At 40.0% G+C, this 21,803-nt stretch overlaps 1 protein-coding gene across 3 annotated transcripts in view; it reads left to right on the top strand.

Annotated features, from left to right (window-relative positions):
- Window positions 1-21,803, top strand: part of kcnip3b (Kv channel interacting protein 3b, calsenilin) — a 70,285-nt gene that overhangs the window by 33,511 nt on the left and 14,971 nt on the right. For 2 of the 3 annotated variants that reach the window (XM_074670709.1, XM_074670710.1), the window contains one exon: window positions 6,518-6,692. In XM_074670709.1, coding sequence (XP_074526810.1) covers window positions 6,518-6,692 — 175 coding nt within the window. Of the gene's footprint in view, window positions 1-6,517; window positions 6,693-18,495; window positions 18,834-21,803 lie in introns of those variants that run through there. The other variant, XM_074670711.1, reaches the window with a different exon arrangement.

The following is a 21,803-nucleotide window of genomic DNA, read 5'->3' as shown; positions in this document are numbered from 1 at the left end:
TGTTAGATTTAACCCTCATATCCTTTCAAGGTATAAACTTGAAAATCTGAACCAGATTCCTCACTTTGAATGTGTAATTTAATCTTTGTCACTTCCTCTGCTGTATTTCTTTTTGTCGCTCTTTTTGAAGGAGCTGACAGTGCTGTCAGTCAGGGCTGAGTGTGGGAAGCTTAGACGTGATGACACATGAAGTTAAACTGAAGTAGCTGCTTTAAAAAGCTTGACTTTAAGGATTGGAGACAACCCTGAAAGAACCAAAAAATGCTGCTTAACGAGTAGGGAATAAAAGAGTATATAAGACAAGAAGACTTGATTTAACAATCAATTACAGCAGCTTTTCGTGAGGGCAAAACTGGATTTTTCTTGTTTGAGAGTTTGTTCAAACCCTCACATTTAAGTGCCCCTTTGTTTGAGTTTGACACTTTATTTTTGTAAAGCCTGTAGTTCAGCTGGGAGTGCTGCTCTTCTTGTCTGTTTTTAAAGTCAAGTTTTTTACCAGATCATTGTGAGAAGAAAGAATGAGTGTGGAAATAAAAATGGAGACTAAAACAACAGAATGTACTCCTGTTTAAAGGACTATTCCTGTGAATTTATAAAGAGAAGCAGTTTCTCACGTACTCCAGCAGCTAGCACTTCCAGTCCTGCAGGTTAAGGTCCACAGACTTCTTTACTCCAATCCAAATTACATTTTAACCGGACACAATCTACATTCAGCTTTTTCTCCATTCTTCTGATCAAGCACTGCCAAATCACACCATACCATTAGCTGCCATGTGTCATCTGTGCTTGTTTACATCCAGGTAGCAGAGCATCAGAGCATCATAGCACTGTGACCAGTGGCGATATGCTCTACAAGGGAAACTCAGCTTCCCCTAAAATGTCCCCCCAAAAAGTGATAATATGTTCTGCTGTGTGTACATTTCATTGACAAAATATGCGCTAGAATTCCTTCATATTTTGTTCAGAATCAGCTACCTATCACAGGTAACTGGCTCGACCTTCTTCTCATTCATCCCAGCAGCGTCTCAGAGCTTTAACATAGTCGGACGCTGGGCGTCTTCTGACTTCAGCGGGGAAGCTTAGAGTGGGTTGTTCCACTGTGGAAACTGGACGGTCATTGGATAAACGCTGGGCTTTGTCCTGCCCATTGGACGCTCAGTGTCTCTGGGGGTCTATGAGACAGTGGGCTGGCCTGGACGCTGGGCTTCTGTATGATGATTGGATGAACTGTCTGAGGCCGAATCCCTTTTTAATTGACAGTGAAATGAGTCAGTCAGCGATCTTGAAGTATAACTCTCCACCTGAGCATCTTCTCAGTTATTCTGGACTGATCCAGAGGCTATATCGGTGAGTTTACCTTTCTTAAAAATGATGAGTGTTGAGAGAAGACCGGTAAAATCCCTGGAAAAAAACACCTGGTTGGTACGACAGGGTCACAGATCATTTTCTTTCAAATGAACGGAGGATAGAATTTACGTTTAAATGAATAAACAAATTTATGATGTAGGCCGGAAAAAATTGAGTTTCCCCTCCTTGACTGACCAGCAGCCGCCACTGATTGTGAGAGTAACCATTAAGCAGAGCTACAGCCCCAACTAGTGGAGGGCGGCTTCACTACAGCTCAGACTCAACATCTGAGTTTCAGACCTGAAATGATGTAAATATTTTGTTTGACTGACAAGTTATTCTGAAAACCCAAACATGAATTTGTATCAGTAATATTGACGCCATGCAATAGGCCTCACTGGTCTGGGAGAGAAACATTTTCAGCATGTTGGTATCTGTGCATATTTTATAAAGTCCATATAGTCACTCTGTTTTTTCCTCTGTTGTGTACATCAGACAAACACTGGGACAACTTTCTGTATTAAAGGCAGAGTTTACGCTTCAGGTGGACTAACATACATGAAAGCGACACAAAGACTGAGTTTAAATTATTTATAGCAAGAGTAAGACGATGTGCACCGCATCGATGCACTGTGTTTACTCTGAGAGCTGTGAGTTTACGGTCTACCATGGTTTGTGTATGTGTGTGTGTGTGTGTGTGTGTTTCAGAGGATGTTTGTGCAGACGTTAGGAGGGGAGAGCTGCCCCGGGACAAAGTTAGCTGAAGCGTTAAGAAAAAACATGATAAAAAGAAAACAACATCTGAAACTCCTTGTGTGTGTGTGTGTGTGTGTGTGTGTGTGTGTGTGTGTGTGTGTGTGTGTGTGTGTGTGTGTGTGTGTGTGTGTGTGTGTGTGTGTGTGTGTGTGTGTGTGTGTGTGTGTGTGTGTTATCCTGGGTATACCCGAGCATCCACTGGTCCATAAATAAACATCTAATGCAACATTGAATATTCTTGTGTTTACTCCGTGTCTGTCTGCATCCGTTTGTCTCGCCAACTCTCATCTTACCAATTTGTGTCTTTCCGCTGAAAAAGCCTCACGGAAAAACAATCTTCCCTCTAAATTACGTCTCTGAAGAAGATACGAGTCACTGCTGAGCTCATTTCCTCAGTCTTTAACTCCTCTCTGCTGTGCCAGCGTTGATCTGTGAATAAATAGGTGTCGGGATAGATGGAAGCGTTTCCATTACCTCTTTCCATCCCAGTCTTGTCATTATATTAGGAGCCTGTTTGTGTGTGAGTGTGACTTTTTGCACATGTTCTCTTCTCTTTTGCATTTCCTTCTCTGCTTTTCCTGCCCTTTCCTCTCTCACCTTTTTCTCTTATCGGTCTCTTCATGTGGAAGAGTCTCATGAATGTATTCCTCAGAAAAGAGCGCCTCCTATCTTCATCTCCTCCATCCCTCTGTCCTCTGGCTGTCCTCTTGCCTCCTTCCTCAGATAGGCCAGGTTTCATTATGCTAATTGACTTCAGTTCTTCCAGGAACACGAGCAGGGACTTGTTCTCCTCACATCTATTTTCTTTTTTACTCCCTCGCTCTGTTTTTTCTGTCTAATTCTCTTTCACTACCTTGAAGTAAAGGATTTGCATGGGTAGACTCCCATGGGATTAAATAGCCGTTTAAAATCCTATGTGTGTGTGTTTGTGTGTGTGTTTGTGTGTCCTCCCCTCTCCTCCCTGACTCTCTTCCCCTCTCCTCCCTCTGTCATCCTCTGCTTTCCTCTCCTCCCTGCAGAGTAAACAGAGCTGCTGTTTGTTCTGTGTTCACCTCTTTCATCTTCCTCCCCACACTCGCTCCCTCTACACATGTATGAGCGTGTGTTTTCTGTGTGTGTGTGTATGTGAGTGTGTTTGCGTGTTCCCAGCTGCCTAATGGCGCTTCTTGGGAATTTAAGAAAAAGACATTCTGGCTAAATCATCGCTGAAATGGTGCCGAGATAAGAGGAGAAAAGAAATTGAAAAACATATTAGCGTGAAAAAAACTTTGATGTCAAGTTTATTTTCTGTGATGGAGGAGGATAAATGCTGAATATGAATGAGTTCGAGAGGATTGAGCTTGCATAATAAGAGTCAGGATGATGAATTGGAGCTGAATGTGAAAATGAACAAAAACAGACTTTTAATTCATCTGAGGGGAAAGATATTTCAAAGATGTGATTAACTCAGAAATATTAAAGTCCCCTCACCTCTACAGTGATTTCCTGAAAAGCTCATTTTCAGTTTTTCATCTTTCGTTCTGTTGATGTTACCCAGAAAAACTGTGATCTCATCAACCTTTCTATACAGAAGTCAAAACCTGTGAAACCATCATCTCTTTGAAAAGATTTTTGCGCTTCTTCCTTTTTGCTCTGTTTATTCAGTTTGACTGGATCTATGTGAGCTCACATGTTTACAGCCAAACTGTTGTAATCCATCTTAATAAGGACAGCTTGGAGTCCATATGGGGAGGGGAGCAAACACATGATGGTGCTGTTGGCTGATAAAACTTATAATGTGTGAGACGCACTCACATACAAGGATACAGAAGCTGCTCAAACATCTGATAACTGTGGCAGTGATATGCTGAAATGTGATTGGAGGAATAATAGATTAAAGCCATCATCATTCATCATTCTTACATCAGCTTCAAAACCTCGGCAGTCCCTTAGAGTGCTGGCTAACTTTTCAGGGCTTCTGGTGAGAGCAGGAGCAGAGGCCTTCACTGAACTTTGAGTGACACTTATGGGCAATTCAGAGCTGACCTGGGCAAAGCCTGGGGGCCACATCCAGCCCCATGGGCATCTCTGTTTGGCCTTTGCAAGGTTAATCCTAAATTAGAACGTACATGAAAAAGTATGCCATGCATGCAATACAGCCGTGTTGCTTTTATTTTAAAAAGTGTGATGTTTGCTTCACCTTTTACCATTGAACGGTTTTGAAGCCAAAATACCCCTGTCACAGGTGCCGCCATTGGTAGCTGTTGTCCATTCAGAGACTGCGCAGTAGAGGCTATGAGGGACTCAGAGAGAATCTGAGTGGAGCCAGGTGACAAAAATAATATATTTTTTTTCTTTCGAGTCTAATCTTTTCTTTGCTCTCCCTCCCAACACATTTTAGAATCCCTGAAAAAAATACACAAGAACAGCAGCTGTCAATCATCATTAAATGTGATGTAAAGCCTTATTTTTAGCCTCTTATAACTAATGAAAACAACATTTTTCGCAAAAAAAGAGGACTTGAATACAGGCCTTATCATATCTTCAAATCACCAGAACAATCAATGTGAGAAACATTTCTACCGGGTGTATTAATTTTTGATCACAGCCCATCTGGAATTGCTGGAGAGCCAGATTTTTTGACCTACACTGCAGCCAACCACCAGGGGGAGCGGTGTTTGTGGCCATCTCACTTTGAGCCGAGCAAGATGGCATCCATTTTTTTAACAGTCTATGGTCCTCAAAGCCACCTCAGAAACTCAGCCAGATTTCAGTGAGCTCCTTCAAAACTAACCTTTTATAAAAAGTTATGAAGTTTTTCAGTATTTTTGGAAACTATCAAGTTTAGAATAAAATGAAACACTAATGCAATGACTGTTTTTGTTTTTACTGTTTATTACTTCTATAAGAATATTTTCCGATTTGATCTACACCACAATTTTACATATTTATAGAATATCCTGATTCTTCTAGTTACCAGTATTAGCGGATTGAAATATGTGGGTAAGTGTATTTTATAATGGGAAAAAGTCAATATTGAGCAGAATTGCATTCACGTTTTTGCTGGTGTGGCCCTCTGACACAATTCAGGTTTCTATTGTGGTCTCTCATCAAACATTGATTGTCCACCCCAAGTTTTGGTCTGTACTCAGTGTGAACCCACACACTGGTCCAGTTTCCACTGCCTAACCAGGAAACTGGACCAGGAACCTCCTTAAAGCAAAGGAACAGCACTAACCATCACACTACCAGCAGTCCTACTGGGAATTTTTTACAGTTTTGGACCGATACGCAAATATTGGTCAGAAACTCCCTGTTTTCTTTTTTATTTCCTTATTTTTAGTGTTGACATTGTTCAACTTCAAAACTTGACCCAGGGAAATTTGTTACCAGACAAGTTAAAAAACAAAAACTGGCCACAACAGGCTGGAAGATGTTGGGATCAGTTTAGACTCAAGCTTTCATCAGACTCTCTGCATTTAAACATAGATAAGTCTCTAACAAGTGATTCATGGATTCAAAAAAAAGGTGTAAGAAAAAATCTCTTTGAAATAGTTAAAATATCTTTTTAAAAGTTAAGTCGACCCTAGAGACACTTTTCATTCTAGCATTTAGCTTTCATTAGGAAGTCAAGTGGCTTCAAGTGGTTTTAGGGTCAGTTTCAAAGCCTCAAATGAATTTTTGTTTCCTAGGTTTGTTTCCTAGGCTCTTTGTTCCCTCTGAAAGCTCACTCTGCTGCACTCTCTTATACTTGTTGAGCTGTTGAGAAGAGGCCAGCTTTCAATGATGTGTTTAGGAACAAAAAGCAATAACTCCAGATTTGTCTTTAATAAGGTGGAGGAGACAGAAAGCAGAGGCGAACAATAAAGAGATGGTCAGAGGGTGGACAGAAACTTGGATCCAAGCACACAATATCTTTTCACTGTTTAGACAGGTGCTCTTTGCTTTCATCTTCATGATTTATATCAGTGCTGTTTTTACTGCCCCCTTGTGGTCAAAACTGCTGATCTTTTTTTTTTTTAACTTGCCCATCAACTTTGAACCTAGATACAAGTTTATGACTTTGAAAGTTTTCTTTCTAATATAAATGTCATCTCCTTTTTAATAACTCAGCGATCTCTCCTCTCAGTATCCATCTGTCTGTCTCTCCATCACTGAAGCGTTGCACTATAAATCACACGTTCGTGTGAAAGTGGAAAGTGGAGCTGCAACCAAAAAGAGATTTTTAGAAACTTTTCCAACAAACTTATAAAACACAAAAGCTCTGCTGAGCTGCTCTCTTGAACCTCCGGGTGGAAACCTTCAGATCAGAGGCTAATAATATTTCCCAGGCACACACTCACATAATCTCCTCCTTTATTTAAAGATCTCCGCCAGCTTCCTTTCATTTGCATATTGACCTGAACTTTCTCTCCCTCCCCCGTCCTCCCTGCAGGCGGATGGTAAGGTGGTCGATGGCAGCCTGCTGGGGGATGCTAATGGCGTAGAGCCCGCCCCGGGCCGAGTGAAGGATTCTGGGAAATGGCAGAAACCGCGATTCTCTCGGAAAGCTCTCATGAAGTGCTGCCTGGTGAAGTGGATCATCGCCAGCACTCAGCCACAGGACAAAGGTACAGAGAGAGTGGGGCTGTGGATTTTGAGTGTGTGTGTGTGTGTGAGACGTCTTGGTGACAGTGATGATGCGGTGAACGCACATCAAGTGTGACTAACAGAGTTTGGATTGATCCCTGGATTGACTGGTGAGACCTCAGCTTGCTTACTGAGGTCCCTGTGGGATTAGTTAGCTCATTGACCTCGGGGTCAAGCTTTTAGTCCAAACACTCATTTATCAAACGTCTACACTGCCTCCAACAACCATTAATTATATCCACAAGGACCTGGAATTCCTCTTTTCCTCCCGGGGGGCCTCCATTTGTCCATTTCAAGAGCCCATATTTACTGCACACGATCAGGCCCCTGTCTGGGTTGGTCTCTGGTCTCTAGTCTCAGTGCTCCACCCAGTGGTCCAGCTGTGACCATGCACAGTTAGTCTCGGGCCACAGAGTGATGAAAACACTTACAGACTGGTGGGGTTATTTTCTTTTAACTAATCTCTCATAATAATGCAGTCTTAGTTTTATCCTTCCTTTCCCTCTGTGTCCTTCATTTACTGACCTCTGTGTTTTCTTTCACATTTCTTCATCTTGGCTTTCCTTGCCTTTAAAAAAGTATTTGTTTCCCCTTTAATTTACATCTTTCAAGGCATCTCTTTTCACAGTTGCTCCTTCTTTTTGTCCTTATTACATCCTCGTCGTCTTCCTGCAGTACTCCATAAGCTGTGTTCAAACATATATTTCTGCCTCCTTCCTCCTCTCGTATTCCCTCCTTATTTCTTCTTTCTTATGAATTTATACTCAAAGCACCCTTGTTTTCTTTCCTAGGTCTTCCTTGTGACTCCATTTTCTCCTTCGTCCTTTCTAGGGTTTGCCTGCTCCCAACTCTTCCTTCCTTTCCTTCCTATTCATCCTTCTCACCACTTCTTCAGTTGTCTCTTACCTGGCATCTTCACTGCTGATGTCCTCTCTGCATTTCTCCTCTACTTTTCTATTACTGCTTGTTTCCTTTCCTACTTCATCAGTTATTACCTTGTACCCCTTTAATCTTCCTGTGATGTCTCCCTAACCTTCCTTTCTTGCCTCACCAAAAAGAAACCAGTTAGTTTATTAGGTCTAAAAACATTTTAGTGAATAAAATACAACATCTCTGAGAAGTAAGGATTAGGTCAGAGCATTAAAAGAGATTTAATTAAGCTAAATGAGGTGGAGGTGTGTGACTGGGATCTTCTTTTGAGGTCTGAGGCCAGCTCAGCCTCACGCACCTTGTAAATGTGAGCGCTCCACTGGAGACCTGCCCTTATCACACTTAATCACACAATCATGTTTATCTCTCTCTCACACACACAGGCACACTCTTTGTATCAGGTTTTCCACTCCTGTCCTCCTTTGGCAAAACTTCAGAAGCACAACTTTTTACTTTGACGGCCCCAGGTGGCAGTAACCCACAGCTGTTTCAGTTTTAAAAGGTTCAAGCGACTTTTCAAACAGAGACGCTGCGCTGTGCTCTGAAAAATCCTCTTTGGGATGGGTGGTACAGATGCAGAAGAAGGTTTAAACATTTTTAGTCCACAGTATGTCATATTTTTATCATTTGGATACACGGCTTTGCAGCAACTGTTAGCGAGGGGTTTGTTCCTTTCCACCCATGTGCTTTTTCACTGATTGACTTCTCTCCAGTTGGAGCGGGGTTTGACAGATTCAGACTTTTACACTATCACTTTGATTGAAACTTGGATTGAAAGAGCTGATTGTGAAAAGGAGCTCAGAGAATAGGAAAAATCTCCAACAATCACAGATGGAGGGAGATAAGTGAGGCCGTGATGGGGTCTACTTCATCTCTCAGAGCTGAGTGCAGAGAGATTCAGCTCCTTAGAGGGAGAAGCCCTCACCTCAGTAAATGGCCAGCAGCTAAAAATAGCAGCACAGAGACGTAAACGTGAACCTAGGAGAGGCAAGGAGGTGGTGTATTTAGTTTCTTGCATTTATTTTATTTTATTCATAGCTTTGACACGTCACTGCATTTAGCCAATTTTCTTTACTCTCCTTATGTAAATGATAGTTTTTGTTTCGAGTGATGGTATCTGTTTCTTATTGTGGCTTTGCTTACGGCTAACCAGGGCTGGTACTAAGTGATATAATGAGCTAATTTTTATGTTGTTTATTTGTGAATTAATTATTATCTGTTTCATTGGATCCAACAAATTACTAGAAGAAAAATGAACAAATTACACTCCCTGACACTGGAAGCAGTTTTACGTCATGATGCAGCACAGTTTCCAAACCCTGATTGTATTATTTGATCTATGTCTAGCTTTTAATAATGTGCTAAGATAAAAAGACATCATGAGGCTTCTGGGGAGAGAATTCAGACCTCAGTAAAGGTATGTATGGGTTCTATATTTCATCATACAGAAAATCAAGATTCAGTGTTCAAGACTGTGCTCATTCCAGGACCAAAACCACTGTCGCATCTTCTTGAGTTGCCCTGTGAAGACCCTGATAATAAGCATTTTGACCTGCTCCTGCAGTTTACAATATCGCTCTTGGGAGGAGTATATTTTTAGCTAAGGCCTATACATCATAAATACATGACTGGCATTGACAGGGAAGATTTGGCAAATGTTTCATGGGTGCAACCAAGACGCTCAGCTTTACTACTCATCCCAAAAATGCATGTTCCTTACAAAAGTGGCACCATTTTAAAAAGGAGGCTTTCCAGCGGGACGAGATTCGTTGCCAAGAAGCTTTGTTACAACAAAGAAATAATGTACCAAACACAAATTTCCTGATTTCTTGTGCTAAGTTTATGCAAGATAACTACAGACTGATTTTGTGGGAGTTAGCAGTCATATGGTCCTGTCGTAGTAAATCACTTTATTTCCTTTTCTGTCTTCTGTTTCTCCATGGTGTGCTTACTGATCCCTCTAATATAAACAGTCTGTCTCTTCTGAGTTGTATTTTGTTTTAATAATCCTTAAAATCCAAGGAAACAAACAAGATTCTCTCTTCAAACCTCACTGCTGGTTCAAACATCACTGCATGGTTTAGAGTCAACAGCAAAGTTTTGAAGTCTTTGTAATGCTCCACCGATCCCTGTAGATGATGTTCTGGATAAAAAATGATCTTATGCATCATCTTGCAAGGCGCCACCCTTTTGGCTATGGCTGCCTTTTGCAGCAGCTCTCTCCTCTTTGACCGTTTCTTGTAATTTTTTTGTCTCTTTTTCATAATCTTTGTATTTGGAGTGGATCATTACTTTGTATGGCTCATTTGTTGGTCATGGACACCAAACTTTTTCTGGCTTCAGTTATATTTTTACTACTTTTTCTCCTGTGTTTGTCTGGATATCCTAAATGTAACCATGGCTGCATTGTTTACATGTGAAATTAGCTGTTAGCAGCCTGTAGCATGTCAATGCTAACCGGTGTAAGGCCTGATGTCTTCCCACAAGGTGAGGACAACGTGCTGGTTCTCAGGTGTGAGCTAAGAAGTGACGACATGGACCTGTCCTTCCATCCATTTTTATTGGGAACATAAGATCTATCTCCATTAAGATGGACGAGCTAGCTGTGCTAACCCAGCAACAGAGGGAATACCAGAGGGTAGAGTAGCATCATGCTATACACAGACATGGCTAACGGAGCCAACATCAGACACTTGTGAGCAGACAGGATACAGGAGACAGAGACTGAACAGACTGCTGAAGAAGCTCAGTCCTGGACCCTGTGGAGGTGGAGGCTGGCTGAACTGGAGAATGATGGACAAGCTGTCAGCATCTATTTTTCTTATGGACCTTTTTGCACTTTCTATACACTTTCTTACTTTTTTTTCCTTGATCGCTGCTGTGACTTTAATTTCGTTGTACTTGTTACATTGACAATAAAGTTCTATTCTATTCTTTTCTATTCTATTCTATTCTATTCTATCTGGCACATCTTGGAGATACTGATAAGGACAAACTGCTCCATCTGAAGTATTCCTATAATAACCAACAACGAGGCATAAAATGATCTTATAACGGTTTGAACAGATGACACAGAACTTAATGATGCATTTATGACAAAGCACTTCACTGTCTTCTTTTTACAAGCTGCCTGTGTCATGCTGATCATGTTTCTCTCTGAAACATCACCCCAGAGAGCATTTTGTCATGCTTGGAATACAACATAGGCATCTGATCGACTTGAAAAATGCTCAAGGCATAAAATATGAGCATCACTCTTCTCCACATGTGTGCTTGACATCTACATATTGCTTGTTTTCCTGAACCTGAGAACCAAAGAAACTACATTTTCGATGATGTAACTACTTTTGAGTTTTAAGTTATCAAGAGCACATAATGAAACTGTTTTTGAAGTGTCTTTGAAGTGAGATATTACACCGGGCACAAAGTTTAATCTCTGAGCTAGACAGATCTCCAACACAGTATGAAAATGGGGCCATGAGAGGGTAAACTAAGAGACAAAGAGAGGAAGGATGAGGAAGACGATGATATCAAGAGTGTAATATGAGTGGAATTAGATATGGAAGAGGAGAGGGAGGAGAGGTTGAACCATCAAATATTTCTGCGTCAGCGTATCCCGCTATGACTTGTGTCAGAGATGGACTCACAGAGCGAGTGTGTGGACGTGCGGCGCTCATGATGCTGAAACAGGAGGAGAGTCAGCTGGTGTGTGTGTGTGTGTGTGTGTGTGTGTGTGTGTGTGTGTGTGTGTGTGTGTGTGTTTGTGTGTGTGTTTGTGTGTGTGTGTGTGTGTGTGTGTGTGTGTGTGTTGTGGTTTGTCAGGGACGGTCACATGAAGCTTCAGGACGAACCCAACATCATGCGATTCATTTCACCTCCCCTGAGGAGGCAAGGGCAGAGGAGAGGAGAGGAGGAGGAGAGGAGAAAAGAAGAGGGGTAAAAGAGGAGGGAGGGAGGGAGGATCACCTGTAAGCAAAGCAGGAGTGAAGTTTACAAAGAAGCTTTGAGTGTTTTATGAGGGGGATTCAGCCAGCAGCTGACCGAGGAAGTCTGACTTTACTGTGCAGTTTAGTTTGAAAAAACTTCTTTTCTTACTTTCTTTCTTTATTTCTTTCGATGGATGTTTAAATGGATTTTGAGTCTTGAGACTGCTGACTTTTCCTGCTTCATTTTTCTTTCAACCCTGTTTGTTTCTGGTGGTTTTGGAGGTCAAAGTTTAGAGGATGAATGCATGCAGAGCAGAGTGCGAGAGCGAGATCTTGAAGCTGCTGCGCTGCTTCTTTGGCTTCATCACCGGCACAGTCATCCAAGGTACTGTCTCTGTTTTTCTGCAGCTGGAATGAGTCTTGCTTTTACACCTTATTATCAAAGTGGGAATTTATTTACTGGTGTTTTAAAAATATATTTTTTTAAAAAGTGACAGATTATGAAGTGAAGAATAAAGCAGCATGACATAGAAGTACTCAAGCAAAGTGAAGGAAACTTAAGACAGAATTTGTTTCTCAGAAACTCAGCACTGATTCTATAATAAACACCAAGTGTAGTTCACACATTTATTACGTGATTTATTTCTTTAAAGACTGGTATTGTTTGAATATAAAAGTTTCTTTGCAGCAGTCAGTAACTTTGAGTTGCTCTTGCCTGCTCTGCTGCTGTCCCTAGGATTTGTAGATCCGGTGCTGAAATATCCATGTTGTTTCTCTTGTTGATACAACATGCTCATTGACGCTAACATTTTGCCACATTGTTTACTAACATGATGCTAAGAGAAGCTAGCATTTTAACCTCACCTTATGGTGTCAACGATAATAGGCAAAGAACTATTGTCAAAGGACTGTTTTGATCCGGTGTGTGTGACCCGGTTGGCATTGCTCATGTTAGTTGAAGTTTACAACCATTATCAAGTGGTTTTGACCAATCACATTCAAATATTTAAGCTGGGTAAGATGTATAAGAGGCAGATTGAGTATAATGAGCAGGTGATAGTATAAATTAGATACTTGATGAAGCAGAAAAAAATTGAATTGAAGTTCAAACTTATAATGTTCACAATCAGCAGCAGCTAATGTTAACAAAGGTGCCTGAGTTTAAACACATTTGGTCTGATTAGCTGATGTTTACTGTGAACATTATATATTCGAACTTTACTGCTCGTGCTGACATTTTTCTGCTTTACTGTAATCATTGTGTCAGCACTGACAGACTTTGGGTCTGAACAAACCATCTCTTTATTCTAGGGATGTTCGATACCACTTTTTTTCAGACCAATACCAGTATGAGTACTCATTTTTGAGTACTCAGCAATACCAAGTACTGATACTACTAGAACGTTTGATACATAAAATTTAAATTCACTTTGACAGATCATTTTGATTAAAGACGGCACAGTCACTCTGCCATTAAGTCCAAAATAAAACGCTAACAACTCTCACTTAGTTTATTATTTTAAAGAAATTAACAGAAGTGCAAAAAAAAAACTAACAACTGTCAGAGATTAAGTATTTTTTTCAGAAGTGCAAAATAAAACTGTTTAACTGTTCACTCTCCCTGGTTCATTCTTGCTATCTGAACCCGAAACACTTTTGCCATGATGTCAAACTGGGGTAGTGTAGCACCATTTACTGGTGAGGACTTACTGGACATACGATTTTTTTGCCTTGAGTATCAGCTGGTGGTATCGGCAGCCTTCGCGAGTGCCGATACCTTGAAAAAAGGCTGGTATCGGCATGATACCCGTACCAGTACTCGCCCATCCCTACTTTTTTCTTACATAATAGATACCTGGCAGGATGAGCAAAGATCTTGACATGAAGCGAAAACGTCACAATGTTGACCAAGGTCAGTTTACTCTTAAAAGTTTATGTTTTTTCCACAGTGTTGGGAACAGAAGTGATACTGGTAAGAACCCTGGATGGCTTGATGTGACATATGTGACCTGGTTGTTCACGGTGTAGCTGTTCCCCATGAAAATGAATATCTGTTGTTAAGAATCAAGATCAAAGCACAGATTAGATAATAATGTTGTCGAAATCTGATGGAAACTGGTGAAGTTGTTGCTTTAGAGTAGGGATGCACGATATTATCGGCACAATATCGGTATGGGCTGATAAAAGCTTAAAAACACGTTTATCGGTATCGGCAGATATGAAAATTTCTGCAGATAGGCACAGCCAATAAGGTGCTATTCAGTTAGGATTATTATTATTTTCCATCTGAAAAATAAGCTCCGTAAATAAAATGTAGCACTTCATTTATTTGCACCGCAGAGCTCTGTGTCCGTCACCAGGTTGTTACAGTACCTCTAAAATAATCAAATGTTTTTTTGTCTTGTTTTATGTGTTTCTTAAACAAATAAGACCGTCACAATAAGAGTAACATATAAATGCCAGTACAGGATAGACTTAGCTTTCTTTACAGTGAAAAAAACAAACAAACTTGTGATTATTGGTATCGGTATCGGTATCGGTATCGGTATCGGTATCAGTATCGGTATCGGTATCGTCCAAAAGGGGTTTCGATATATCGGCATGTCGGATATCGACAAAAATCCAATATTGTGCATCCCTACTCTAAAGAACCAGTGAGATCTGCTTTCTTTGATGTTCTGTTTATTGTTGAACTAAAGGATGTCTCAGCATGGCTATGGTTCACGTTTTTCCACTAAGGTTTACTTTTTCAGTTGTGCCCTGTGCCTTTTCTTGGGTCAACCTGTGTAGTGTCCTTCTGTTCATCATTGATCAGATGTAAGTCTATCTCCTGTCCTTCTCCTGTGTCCTTTCATGAGACCAACATTATCAAACCTCTGAATCAGCACTCTGTTCATCCCTGCTTGATTGTCTTCATCCATGCTTATATTCCTCCTTTTTTGTCTATACCACTTTGTTTCTTCTTTTCGAGCTGTCCCAACCACGAGTAGTTTAGTGTGAGGGCACCTCAGGGCTGAGTGTCATCACATCCACTTCAGAGAGTGTCAGACTTGATGCTACATGTTCTCTGCTGAAGAAAATCTGCTCTCATCGCCTCCTGCTTTGCTTCACTTGTTTTCTGACACTATTCTCAGACACCTCCCAGGTTGACTCCTCATAACAGAGTCAGGCTCAGGTATCGAAACAAGTCTTTAAGATCCCTTCCCCAAACTTGAGTCAGCCTCCAGCGGTGTTTGCTTGTTGGAAATGGAGAGAGAAGAGGAAGGAATCAACAACTGGGGCAGAGGGAGAGGAGCAAAAACAGCCTTGATTCAGACTTCTCTGTTTTAATTACACCTCTGAGGTTAGTGTGGAAGCTGACCGGCTGAGGTGGGTTTATAAAAAGAGGATTATCTCACTCGGAAGTGCGGCTAGTTTGCTTTTAATTGGAATATATCAGAGAGTTGATGAGGCGAGGCAGAGAGAGCAGGAGAGGGAAATACTGAGGAAGCTGTCGTCTCTTCCCACTAATGACCAGCTTTATATTAAAGTTTCAGCGCAGAGGCTGTGGTGTTGTTTTTCTGTGTGGAGAGGACACAAAGAGAGAGAAAGTTTTCATCTTGAGTCCCCAGAGTTTGATGTCAGGAAATATGCAGAATGATGAGGAGGGTATAATCAGTTTTATCTTCAGGCTCTCTGTGTGATTAGCCAGCTCTCTGCTGTATACATTAAGATCTACATGCAGTCACCATGCAGATTTCCACATGTTTGCTTGAGAGCATGGCATAGACTGCCTCAGAATATGCTCATGCTGCAGTCTTTTCAGATTATATTACTCTGAGGCTGTAGTTTTATCCATGTATTCAGTGTTCCTCATCAATCATTACCGAGAGAAACACAGAAGCTGATGTCGTGTGAAACCGCACAGCGGTGTCCGCCGATTGGTTTGCAGCTGAGTAAGCTCATCTTGGAAGAGACGTAAAAATTTGATCCATTCTCTCGTGTTTCATTCTCTCTCTTTCATCTCTGGTTGTGAATGAAGCTGAGCTGCTCTTTGCTGAGGAAGTCGAGCGTCCTCTAGTGAATGTCAGGAGTATTACATGGATGCTGTGTAATTGAGCATGCTGCGTGAGGCTAAAACTCACAAACAAAATTCATTTAGTCTGTCATTTATGAATCAATATTTGGGTTTTTTAAATTTACAACTCAAAGATATTTCTGTTTTAGATTAGAAGCTGAAAGTCTCAAGTTACAGAATAGGACATGAAAATCTCACTCTATGTTCCACAATAGAAACTGATAGTAATGTAAGATTGATATCCAGATGATATCATTATGTATACATTTTACACAGTTTAACGGAAGCAAAAGCACTGAAAATACTTTTGCATGCATTAAAATTTACTAAATGTATAATTTTTGACTACATAATTGAAATTTTAAAATACATAGAGCCAATTCATCACTAAAGAATACATTATATGGGCCTTGTGGTTAAATTTCTCATTTTTCAGTGTCTATGGCCCTCCAGGCAAGCTGATCTCTCTTTACTTGTCTTCTGTTCTCTCCTTTCTTATTCTTTCTGAATAAACTCACAAAAGCTCCCTAAAAGAAAAAATGTATATCTCTATGATTGTCTGGAGCAAGTCTCTGGGGGCCATACCCATCTGAGCCTAAAGTGGTTTATTTTGTTATAATTGTTTTTATTGAACATTTTGTACAGAGCAGAGCATCAAAAATATATAAATAAGACAATTACATAAATAAAAATATGTGTACTATTATTGATATTAAGGGTCTTCTGACCAAGCTAATAACAGCAAGCCAGATTGCAACCTTTGTGCCGAGGAGTAGTCCAAAAAGTCCAAAAATGTGTCCCAGGTCTTATAAAATTTATAAGGTTTATCCTTCAAGAAAAGTGGACAAAGCTTCCATTGGTATAACAGCAATGACAGTTTGCAGCCACTGATGTGGGGAGAGTGCTTCATCGGAGATCCACTGTACCACTATACATTTTCGTGCGCAGTGTAATAATATGTGCAGAAGATCTTTCTCAGAGAATCGTGCAGGCAAATCGTCCTCAAGGCCAAGGAGAGTAGTCTGCGGTCCCAAATTCAATTGACACTTGAATATGGCACAAAGCTTATCTTAAATTGATGTCCAAAAATGCAAAATAAGTGGGAAACTCCATAAACAATGAAAAAGATTACCAACAGCAGAGAGACATTTAGTACACATTTCAGATATTGTTGGGAACATTTTGTGTATCTTCTCAGGGGTAATAAAGAGCCTATGCAAAATCTTAAATTGTCTCTCCCAGATGGAATTGGAAGTCAGGGCTTTAAAAGGCCGGTTACATAGTTCACTCCAGGATTCAGCCGTAATAGGCCTTAGATCTGTTTCCCACTGCATTTTAACTCTATCAGCATTGTCAGTATTAAGTTCAGATAGAGCATTGTAGACTGATTTAGAGAATGATTGAAGTTTAGTAGTTTTCAGGATCAGGGATTCCATAGGAGAGACGGCCAATTTCCCAACACATCCCTTTAATCTACCAAGAATAAAATGTTTAACCTGCATATACCTGAGAATATCTCCACTACCAATAACACATTTTTCTCTCACTTGTTGAAATGAAAGCCGAAAGTGTTAAATTTATGTCAAACATTTTATCTCAGCCAATTTTTTTTTTTTTTTAGCAGGACCCGGTACTTAACCTCAAACCTTCGGCTCTAGAGATATGACTCTACTTCTCAGCCACGGCTTCCCTGAATTATGCACTTACATTATGGAGTAAGCCGTTTTTCCTCCTGTAAACCCCTTTACATTTCCTTTAAAGGAGTCAGGAGTGATTCTTCGGTCTCCACCGGCCAGCTGCAGAAAGAGAAGAAAACAAAGAGTGACCTCTTGAGTAAAAGCCAAACTGGTGTTGGAGCCTCCACATTAATTTTTTGAGCACAGGTTGCAGGTATTTGGTTGTAGCACTCATCTGCTGCATGTTGTGGATGCGTGGATGTGTGTAATGTGATGTCATAGGATTGGCAAGCCTCCCTCACATGTCTGAGAGGTGTCTGTGTGTCACATGTATCAAACTGAACCACAGTTTTTTATGGCTGAGTGGTCTAATGTTGATCAAATTTGTTGAAGGTGTTGATGCTGGATACATTCCACCTTTGTGGCCTCGATGACTCTGTGAACTGAAATCGAAGAAAGTGTTTACGTCTCATTCCTCATCTCCAACATCTCCAATATCTTATTAGATTGGTCATTTATTAGGTGAATGTGGCTCTTTTAAAATTTAATACTACTTTTTTATTAGAAATAAGACATTGTTGCTTGCTGAGATTTCTATTTTTGCAGGGCTGTGGTCTTCTCTTGGAAAGTCCAGATGCTGGTATCGTTTCTTTTCTCAGAGTTCATCTGTATAAGTCTTTGATGCACACGTTTACAGTTTCTGATGCCAATGTCAAGACCTGACCTGACAGTAGAATCTGTCTTAATACCAAACTTTTGGATAATAGTAAAGTACACGTCACCATACAGTGTGATAAATAACACTTAGGATACACTTGATTGTCTGCAGTGAGATAATAAAGGCTTCTTTGTACCACCATAAGAAGGAATTTGGTAGACAAGAAAATGAGAGACAGTTAAGAGTTGGAGTTATGAGAGTTGGAGGGATGCTGCTTTGTGGAGAACGATCAGAAGAGAGGAAGGGAGTGAGACAGGAAAAAAAGGAGTGGAGGTGTGTGATGTGAAAGGTCAGAAGCTCTAAGGTGCTGTTTGATCCCTTCCTCCTTTTTATCTCCCCCTCTTATTGTCACATGGTGTCCAAACTCAAACAGATTTTCAAATGGGGCATCAAACGCACACGTGCAAATACACACACACTCATCCGTGCAAACACACACAAGAAAACTCCCTCACCTGTCACCTTTTCAACAGTAAGGCAGTTGTTTTTGTTGATTCACAGGATTCAGACTTTCAAGCTTTTCAGGTCGAGTCGACATTTTTTAAGTCAAAGTTGAAAATTAGTTAAAACTTGTTGGCGTTGACCTTCATGAGTCAGCGCTGTATCTGATCTTTAAGGTTTGAATCTTTTCTTTGATGGTAGTCAGAGTATTTTAGAGTACTTTGTCAGCTGTGTTAGCGTTGTTTTTGTCGAGAGGTGAAGCTGCGTTATGGGAGCTGTGATGGCTGCTCTCTCTGTGGAGGCCCGGAGACGCCTGTCGCGCCCCAGCTGCCTTTCTCACTGTGGCCACAGTGCAGCCAGGTACCATCGCTCAGGTAGGAGGTCATACCATTTAAATTGTGGTACCATTATCTTTTACTTCACTAAATGAATTTTTCTAAAATGTTACTTCATTTTTATTCAATATATTTTAAGTTTTTTTCACTCTTTCCTTGTTCTTTTTTTTTAGTCCTGTCTTTCCTCAAGTACTTTTTTTAACTTTTTTTTTTCTACTAGTTTTGAGCTGTTATGCTGCAAAAATCCTACAAATCAATCAACTCATAACTGAGAATTATATATAAAAAAAACTTGAGTTTAGGTCAGTGTGTAGTTTTAGCATTTGGTTTGGAGAAGTAGCAGTATCCAACAGACATTCTGAATATTACGTATTGTAGTTAGAAATATTTTTATCATGGACAATGCTGCAAACAGTGTAATTAGGTAAAAATATTAAGCATTTATGTCCATTTTTAAAACTTATTTCACCACAATTTTAAATTTTACTCTTCTAGTTTTTTTTTTTTTTTACAATTGGTAATAATACTGCAACTATTTTAAGTTTTTTATTTTTATGATTTTTAAAGAACTCTCTCACTCTTCTAAATTCAAATAAGCAAAATAAATTCAAACTAAATTTAAACATTTTTTAAAGAATTTTATGACCTCAGGGAAAGAACCATATAAAGTGTATTAGACATGATTGATATTGGATTACAAAACATGTCTCTCAAATGACTTTCTTGAGTCTGATCAAAATGCACTAATAAGATGCCATTCTTGAGGTAGTTTTCAATTCCTTCAATTACTTTAAGCGTGACTGGATGTTATATTTAAGTAACAGTACTGACACAAATTTTTTCCTCCTCATTTTTTAAGCGATAAAAATATAAATAAAAATGTTTTTAGTTGAGTAAATATTCAACTGCTAAAGGTAGAGTCATGTTTATTACACTGGTAAATGCTGAGCTATTCCTTCAAAGCTTCCATGGGGAACTTTCAAGTTGTGACGGTTTTAGCGCCCCCTGTGGTAGTAATGGGTACCTTTCACATTTGAATCGATATGGTACCGATGCCCAGTACCTGGCAATATGTTTTGGTACTCAACGGTAACAATTTTCAATACTTTTTTCTGTTTATGGGGTAAAAAAATATCAAATGGTTTAATAATAAAATCACATTTTTTTATTTAACATATTCATTCTTCATTATAAAACCTTGCAATGCTGTGTTCATGTCCAGCATGGAAAATCGCCTAATCTTGCACTACTTCACAGTCATAAGGGTGCATTTAGGTACCCAAACATGGTATCTTTTGATTTTACATGAATCAGTACCCGGTACTTTTGATAGAAAAATGTTGGTAGAAAGCACATTTCAGCACCGTACTATTACTGTCTGACACCTAACCTCCGAAATGACTCCAATCATTAAACAAAGCTTTGGTTAAAAAAGGTCTTTATGCAAATTGTCTCGTTTTCTTTTCTAGGTCGTTAAGAGACATCAATATTTATTTTATTATGCTCCATAACAAGCTCTCCCAGAAGTTTGAAAGGCTCAGGAATAGAACGATGAAGATAATTTATACTACCGGTTTAGTGTTATCAGCAAACTGTTACTGTAAACTGTAACTGCTGAGCGTCATATTTGCATCTCTTCCTCTGTGGCTGTGGTGAAGTCTTGAGGTGATTTTTGCTGATGATGTGTCTGACCAAGAGGAAACAGAGTCCTCTCCCCTTTTTACTGACTGTTGTGTCAGCAGGCAGCGCCAAGCCTACCTTTTAAAAACCTGTTAGTGTCCTAATGGCCTGCTTAGAGAAACAAACACACAGACACACACAATATAAACCCGCAAACTCTTAACTCGAGCATCAATGTACAGGGGAACAAAACTTAAATGTACATAAATAGACCCTAAAGCCAAATGATTCTCTTTCAAGCACCAGTGTGAGTGTAAGCGAGTCTCCTTTTTTTTTCTATTTGTGTGTTAACACCTGTCACCTGATCCACTCTCTTCCACAAATAGCCACCTGGATTGTAAATACGACCTTCAGGGTGATCCCTCAGCTGGAAACATAGTCGTATCTATGATCATAGATTTTCATTTTATCAGTCTTCAGGAATCTGTATTTTTCTGGTAAAGCGTAAAAAGCAGAGATAGAGGAGGGGGATGCTTCGCCACCACCACCGCCTCACCACTAAGATATTGATCTCTCTCACTCTGTGTCTCCTATCTCAAACCAAGTCAATGCATTAACACACACTCACACACTAACACACACTTCTTTGTTCTCCTTCTTATCTTGATGCATTAGCAAGTGCAGAGTCATCAGTTATCCTCTTTTGAATTCTAAACTCAGCTACATTTATACACACACTGGCACTTACACACACTCTAATAATATTTTTCCATGTTATCTATGGCCAACTGTTGCACACACTTCCAGGAATCATTAAGGTTTTTAAGGCATCACTAATGTAATTACTCATTTCTATTCAGGCTTCTTATTTACTCCCCTGTCTGCAGTTCACAGGGAGAGTCCTGAGCAGCGTATAACAAAGTACAATACACCGGAAAATTTCTGTTTAAAGGAAGGATTGTGTTTGTTTGAGACTAGGAACAAATAAAAGATGTTATGTGGTCACAGCACGGGGACAGCAGAACAGGTGGGTGGAGATCAGATAGGAAATAAATGTCAGATAGACGGCAGCAAAGACCAAGAGGGGCGTTCCAGGCGCCCTCTAGTGGATGTATTGTTCAAAGTCCAATAAAAGGGGGTAGAAATGGGCTTTTCTAATCACCCTGACTCCTCAAACGCAGCGCCCCTGTCAATGTTGATGCCATCCTGTAAGTGGTTGTTTATTTCTTCTTCTTTTTTAAGGAGTACTTGTCATTTTGATCCAAAGTGGTCATATTAATGAAATGTATTATTGACGTTGATATCAGTTGTGTGATTCTGACTAGAAATATTTAACTTAAATAGGAAAATGTAACCTGTATCTTTATAAACGTTGTTGTCCTTCTACTT

The sequence above is a fragment of the Halichoeres trimaculatus genome, unplaced genomic scaffold (genome assembly GCF_033239565.1).
Source record: "Halichoeres trimaculatus isolate MK-OKI-2021-1 unplaced genomic scaffold, fHalTri1.1 fHalTri1_scaffold_5, whole genome shotgun sequence".
NCBI lineage: Eukaryota > Metazoa > Chordata > Actinopteri > Labriformes > Labridae > Halichoeres > Halichoeres trimaculatus.
This window is presented reverse-complemented; position numbering and strand designations above follow the sequence as displayed.